The sequence below is a fragment of the Arvicanthis niloticus genome, chromosome 23, assembly GCF_011762505.2.
Source record: "Arvicanthis niloticus isolate mArvNil1 chromosome 23, mArvNil1.pat.X, whole genome shotgun sequence".
NCBI lineage: Eukaryota > Metazoa > Chordata > Mammalia > Rodentia > Muridae > Arvicanthis > Arvicanthis niloticus.
Window position 1 is genome coordinate 15,283,530 of NC_133430.1, and position 6,817 is coordinate 15,290,346.

General features: G+C 54.5%; 1 protein-coding gene across 3 annotated transcripts; it reads right to left on the minus strand.

The window, feature by feature from the left end:
- Positions 1-476: 476 nt before the first annotated feature.
- On the minus strand, positions 477-6,515 carry Fam181a (family with sequence similarity 181 member A). 3 transcript variants are annotated; one of them, XM_076921321.1, is made up of 2 exons: positions 6,408-6,515; positions 477-1,790 (listed from the first exon to the last, which is right to left on the minus strand). In XM_076921321.1, the coding sequence occupies exon 2, from the start codon at positions 1,704-1,706 to the stop codon at positions 828-830; it is 879 nt and encodes a 292-aa protein (XP_076777436.1). In that variant the 5' UTR covers positions 1,707-1,790; positions 6,408-6,515; the 3' UTR covers positions 477-827. The 3 variants fall into 3 exon arrangements, with proteins under 3 accessions (XP_076777436.1, XP_076777437.1, XP_076777435.1); XM_076921322.1 differs by lacking the exon at positions 6,408-6,515 and adding an exon at positions 4,654-5,839 and having other exon boundaries at positions 493-1,790; XM_076921320.1 differs by lacking the exon at positions 6,408-6,515 and adding an exon at positions 2,483-4,636 and having other exon boundaries at positions 494-1,790.
- Positions 6,516-6,817: the final 302 nt, after the last annotated feature.

The window sequence follows — 6,817 nt, forward strand, 5'->3', positions numbered from 1 at the left end:
TTTGGGAATTGAGGTTTAGTTTGGTTTGGCTTGGTTCTCTGTGGATATATAACCACTGCGCATGCTTAAAACGAATGGTTTAGTCAAGCCACCTGCCTTGGTCACGTGAAACTGAAATCTCTTTTGTCCTGGTTTTATCTCTGGCCAGGATTGTGCAGGGCCTCTCTGGCACAGCCCAAGCTGTCATGAAGGCACACCAGAATTATAGCTCTGCCTCCCTGGGCCAGAGCATCGTGAACCATGGGAATCCAGACTTGGCCCACCTCTTCCTTCAGACGTCCGGACTGAACATCCTTCCACCAGGTTTTCCCGAATTCCTCCTCACCTCTTTCCTGGGAATTGAGCTGTGCTCCTCAGCACCCATCCCCAGACATCTCAGAAACCTCAGGTCATTCCCCCCTGTAGCTATTCTCTCTACCAGCCCTGCAGCCGGGACGATCCCACTTCATGACACCCAAGAGGTGGAAACTGTAAAAGAAATCTTTATTTTTTTTTTTGAACTTTCTCAATATTTACAAGAAACAGAATGAACAAGTGAGATGCCCCCTCACCCCCGGTGGATGGCAGCTGAACAGGTGTGAAACTGGCAGCTGCCACACTAGGGTCCCACTGCCCATGGTCTCCACAGGGACAGGGAGATGGATCTCCTGGGGAAAGAGTTTCCTGTGCCTTGGTCCACAAGCTGCAAGCTCCAAACAGGTACCTGTCTGAGGAGCCTTCTCCCTGAGGCAGCCTGGCCAGACCCCTGCCCAGCTTCCCCGTCACACGGAGAGCTTATCAGTGATCCCATCCTGAAGGCCAAAAGAGAGAGGGCTGAGGGTGTTCAGCTAGAGGTAGCCAAAGACATTGAAGATGGGGGGAGGCATGGCTGGCTTAGTCGGGATAGGCTTCAGAACTATGGGTCTGTACACCTTTGGCCCTGGGGTGTCCACATCTTTGCAGAAGTGGGCCAGCTCCACAGGTGATACTGGGCCTTTTCTCCACAAGCCCAGACTAGGCACTGGGCCTTGAGGCAGGACCCCTGGAAGACTGGGGAAGATGGGCTGTCCATGGTACTGGAAAGGGCAGTAGCTCCAAGCATCAAGACTGCCTACCAGGGATACCCCAGACATCTTGAGTGGCTCCGTGTCAGCTAGTACCCTTGGGGACATGGGCAGTGGAGCAGTCTCAGGCCCCAGGGACTCCAGACCCTTGCAATTTTTCTTATTCTCATACAGAGATGCCTCCCTGGGGGCCAGGCCCACCTCCAGCCCCATTGGGTAGCTGAGGGTGGGCCTCGGTTCCTCCCAGAAAGAAGCAGGCAGCTGTCTCTTCCTCATGGGCACCTGTCCAGGTCTAGCAGCCTCTGGATTCAGCCCCCGGAAGCTCTGCTCCTTAGAAAGGCACTCCTCCCTGAAGGGGGTCCCCAGGGCCTTTTCTGTGCAGCTCCCACCCCCACCAGGGCTGGACTGGGGACAGGGATGAAGGGGCAGCCGTCCAGGCCTCTCTTCAGGCCCCCTTTGCAGGTGGGGCTCTGTCACCCTGCCAGGCAGGCCTCTAGGGAGCCGCGAGTACTTCTGAGAGAAACGCTTGAGTTGCTTCTGCAGGTACTTGCGATGGTCCACAGAGCGGCGGCAGGGTGCGGACTTGTCCAGGGCCGCCTTGATGTCACTGGACGCCAGGTTTACAAAATTCAGAAGCATCTTCACGTCGCTGTCAGCTGCCATCACCACGGGAACTGAGCAGGGCTTTCCATGAAGAGCGTGGGCTCTGCTGGGGGCTGGCAGCTCGGAGGAGAGCACAGGGCAGACCTAGGGAACACAATAGGCAGCTGGAGTCTCTCCAAGGCACTTACACCTTTCCCAGGGCCACCAAGACTGAACGCACAAATCTCCCCACCCAGGCATCCCAAACAGAATCCACAATGGGGCTGGTGAGTCATTCCGCACCTTTTGACTATGTGAGATGAGACAGGTGCCAACTATTTAACTCAGTCTTCTGGGCTCTATTGCCCTCTTCTGTAGGTCAAGGCTCAGAAAATGCAAGCACCTTGCTCAAAGCCACCCAGCTACAAGTGGCATTGCTGGGGCTACATTCCCAGTTGGTCGCATCTCCCACATATCGTGAGGCCAGCGTGCAGGACTCACCACTCAAGTTTTTATTTTCAAAGCCAAAGGAATTCTCTGAAGAAGGCCAAGCCCCCTTCCCCCTCCTTGGTGGTGGCCTTCCCCTCCCACCACCCCGCCCCCTCTGCGGTCCCCACGCTCCACCCCCAACTCTCACACAGGGCCTGGCCGATCTCTGTCTAGCACTTAATCTAGACCTGCCTTCAAGGCTCATCTCGGGCTGCCGGCAGCAGGGACTCCCCTGTAGAAGCATCTGCAGCAATTTCATGCCTCCTCGGCCACCACCCACAGTAGTATGCCCCTCCCCCAAGGCCCTAGCCCGCTCACGCCCTGCCCTCCACCCAGCCAGGCCAAACCACTTGGAACTCCACACTGACCGAAGGTGCAGGCCAGGGTCCCCGCCAACGTGGCCGGCAGGTTCCCCACCGTAGACCCCGGCAAGCCTGGCGAGCTGGCGTGCAGTGAGCTCCGTGCGGGATGAGAAGCAGTTGTGCACAGCCCTTGAGTGGGCTGAATGGAGGACAAGTCCGGAGCTGGGGGGCCCTCAGGCCAATCAGGAGCGCCTCTCCAGATACAAAGCATCCCAATCAGGCGGCGGAGCCCCGGTCCCACATTCTTTGCCGTCACAAATTGTCACCATGGGGACCATCACAAAAAAAGACAGCTCCCAAATGCAATCATTTCCCGGTAAATTTCTACCCTTCAGCCCCACTTTCTCCAGCCTCCACACCCCCTCCTCCCCTTGACCCCAGTACCCTGGTTTCTTGAGGGAGGTGTGTGTGTGTGTGTGTGTGTGTGTGTGTGTGTGTGCACGCAAAAAGTATTCAGGATCAAGGAGGGCTGGGTGCAGTGAGACAGCCACCCAACCTTCCCCAGATACTTCAGGCCTCCAGCTGCCATGCTCCAGTGCAGACAGACAATTGGATGGGGTAAGCCAGGGTGGGCTGCATTCCCTCTGCCCTTGAGTGTTGAGAGTGTGTTCTCTGACTCTGTCTCTGGCCTGGTGTCTCTCATCTCTTTCAATTGCCCTTCCAGAAGGGTCCCCTGGGATGGATCGAGAGGTGCACTGATGTGGGGAAAGGTAGCCCAGATAGGCTGGCTGAGGGGTGCTGGGATATCCATGGGAAGGGAGCCGAGGCTCTCAGGAATCTTGTCTTTATGTTTGCTTCCTCAATTGAGCTGCACAAAGCCTGAATTGCCCATTCAGTGCGGCCGGACAAAAGGGTGGCGTTGCACGGTCCCCTTGCATTTGTAGTCAAACAGTTAGGGACTTAAATCGAGTCGTCATGATGGAGAAAGAGGTGGACAAAGCCCATAGAATTGCCATCAGCAAACATTTTCCTGGGTCATATTAGCTAGTCTCCATGGCTCCCCCTGGCCCAGGGACAATGGCACAAGTTTGCACACTTGGCTACTGTCACCGTGCCAACGCCGGCAGGGCTGCAAGCAGGGCCGCTCAGTTGGAGCAAGTGAGGGAGCCCAGGCTGCCGTGGCCCTGCCCATCAAATGCCCGGAAAGAAGAGGAGGCTGACAGCAGCTCCGTGAAGGAGGCTGTCTGGGAAGTGCTCACGGGCAGGGTCTCTATGGTAGCCAGCTCAGTGGACCCCCACAGACCCCCTCTCCTCCCCTTTCCCTGTCTCTCTGCCACCTTCTTCCATCCCTGTCTACATATTAGCCCGCACCTTTATACCGCCGCAGCCTAAATGCCAGACAGGCATGGTTGCATGCCATCATTTAGGTGCGGCACCAAGAGACACCTCCTGTGGGAATGGGCTACCCGCTTGGAGTAGCCCGAGGTTTCCTCCTCTGGAGGAGATGGCCCAGGGCTACTGAGCTGCAAGTCTAACTCCTAGAGCCGCACATCTTCTCTGTGCAGAGCCAGAACCGAACAGACTGTGCTGCTGGCATCATGACCCCTGTTGTGGCAACCATCACGTTTTTTTCCCCACTTCCTCTGCAGCAGCCTCTTCATGACTGAGGGCTGTGCTATCTTAATCGTCAGGGCTTTGGAAGGGGAAATGTGGCAGCATGCCCCAGCCCACCTTGACAGGTAAGAGAGGATACCATGCTTCATGCTCCAAACTCTCGGTGCACTCTGCTGGAGATATACTCTGGGGTCCTGTGGACACCGGGTTAGGCTCCCGCCAGCTCCCTTCGGAACCCTGGTTGCCTAAATCAAGGTAGTGTGTACCAAATGTGTCTGGGACTCTCCCCTTTATCTCCCATACATGCTGGGAGATGATCCTCTGACACATCCAACCTGTTTCTGCCTTCGCCTGCTCCTGGCCTGTGACCTGTGGACCTTATTCCCTAGGAAAAGACGGCTCCAATTGGCCACTCAGCTTCCTGTGAGACGGCGGCATGCCTGTGCCCTTTAGGCACCTAATGTAGTGCTCTCTTTATTTATCTCACGGTAGTTGGCTCTGTGGGAATCCAGTCTGAAAATGTCTTTCAGGCTTGAGGTAGAGGAGGATAGGGTAGTCCAGTGGTGAAGCCCCAGCTCAGAGCACATCAGACCCTCCAGAGCCCTTAATGTGTGCTGTCCTACCAAAGCTTGGCACTGGGAGGCTTCTTGTTTCTGAAAGTAACTGCTTTGTCCATCCCACTGAGGAGCTGCTTCCTGTCGACTGGAAACGACTTCTCGTTCTGTTTGCTTGTACCCCAACTTTAGCAAAGTAAGGGCGGGGAAGGCTTGGCTGCAGGTTTATCCTAGGACCACGGAAGCACAGGCGTCCTTGACAAAGAGAGCCCTTACAACTGCTGCGAATGGATCAACCAGATTGTCTTGTTTCCCCAGGGCGATGGTGCTTAAAGCAGGGGTGCAGACTCCAGGTCGCACCCAGGTAGGAGTCTCTGCCAAAGGCAAACTTAGCTGAGTAGAGTGACTAAGTCAGCCAGAGAGCAGGGCGCCAACCTTCTCCTCCTCAGCCTTGTGTGCTGGGGAGACCACCCCCCCCCCACTGCCAGTTCTGAGACCTGTATCCTCAGATCTCAGTCAATTAAAAATCCTACTTGACCTAAAAATATAAGAGAATGTATGCTAAATGTTCACCAGATGCAAGAATAACTGTCCAATGAAGAGCCACGTCCATGGGCAGGGAATCTCAGTCTTTGCTTGTGACGTCCCAATATGCTGTGGTCTGACAGCTGTCAACTAGAGCCAGACCTAATTTCCCCAGGGGACTATATCTGCCCAGAGGGCTGGCTTACTCTGGCCACCCCAGCTCTGGGGATGAGTGCGGCCAATCACTCTGACTGGAGGAACATGCAAGGGCCACTTGAGGTACAGCAGCCAGAAGCTGTTAATACGGGACACGTGTCACAGAGTGACTTATGCAACCCCTTACGTAACAGCAGCACTTCTATCAAAGTCCAGCCCGCAGCAAGTGTCAACCACAATCAGCCTGAGTAGGGACGGGAGGCGTTGGGCAGAAGTGAGCTCCGTTGGCTGCTGGTATGAGTGCTTCCTGCCCTGGTTGCCCAACTGCATGGTTAACGATGACCCCCAGTATGACTGTACCCACAGAACTGCTGGGACCTCAGGTGACCATGGGTAGTTACAGCCCGGTGTGGTCAGTCCCTGCAGCAACAGAGGCACGTGTTACCTAGGAGTCCCTAGTTGGTAAATGCTTTGATTTCTCCCGATACAAATCAGGGTGGATTTAACCTCACTCACTAGCCTAAGATTTAACCTTACTTGCGTATCTCTAGTAAAGCAAGGGGTCAGAGACGCAGTCTAAGGATAACAGGCTCCAGGCTGAGATGGAACCGCCATTCTCTCTCCGTGACACAGGGCCTCAGGAAGGCTGGCTTCCTGAAGGAGTTTTTCAGGAAGGAGCATGTTTTGCTCTTTTTCCTTGTTTGCTCTCTGATGTTGGGAGGGTAGTCAAGTTTAAGTGGCATGCAGGTGGACATGGCCATTGCCCATGCTCTCCAGAGGTCACTGAGGCATGAGCTATGAAGCTTGACAAAAATGAGTGACTCTGAGGACGATGGCAATGAGCAGTGTCTCAAAGTCCTCGCTTTTAAAGTGAGGGAATCACCGTCCCTGGCAAGATTCATACTGCAATTAAAATCCCACAAAAAGAAAAGGCTGCCTGGTGTGTAGCCACACCCTTCCCTTCCCTTGCTTCTCCACAGAGCCGGATCAAGTTTGCTCTGTACATTGGGGGCTGATGTAGCACAAGCAGTGTGGTAGTTGTGTCTTTGTGCCCCAGGGTTCTGTCCCCAGTGGATCCTGGCCCCACACTCCTCATACTGTTCTGTACCTCACCCTCAGACCCACCACAGCAGACACTTCACCTTGGCTGTGTCCTCTCCTGCCCTTCTTGTGCTGTGTCCTGTCCTGTCAGGGCACTGGCCAGGAATCAGAAGTCAGTTTAATCTCAACTGTCAATTCAGATTTGATTGGTGATGCCTCCAAAGAGCCTTGTGGGACAATTCCAAGGCCAGCATGGAATTTGGAATGCTTTGATCAGCTAGTGATGTCTGCCCTGAGGATGGATGGTGACAGTCTCTGGGTGCCAGATCCCTGATTCCTTGTGAAGATGACAGGATGCAAAGCTTGGTGTTTTAGTAACTCCAACTTCTGCAATTTTAATAAAGCATGTTTAAATCAACTGATTTTAATAGAACACTGGAGGAGGGCAGTGAATTATCCACACACACGTTCCTTTAAGCAGGACTCAGATCTCTTGCTTCCCAGGGGAGAG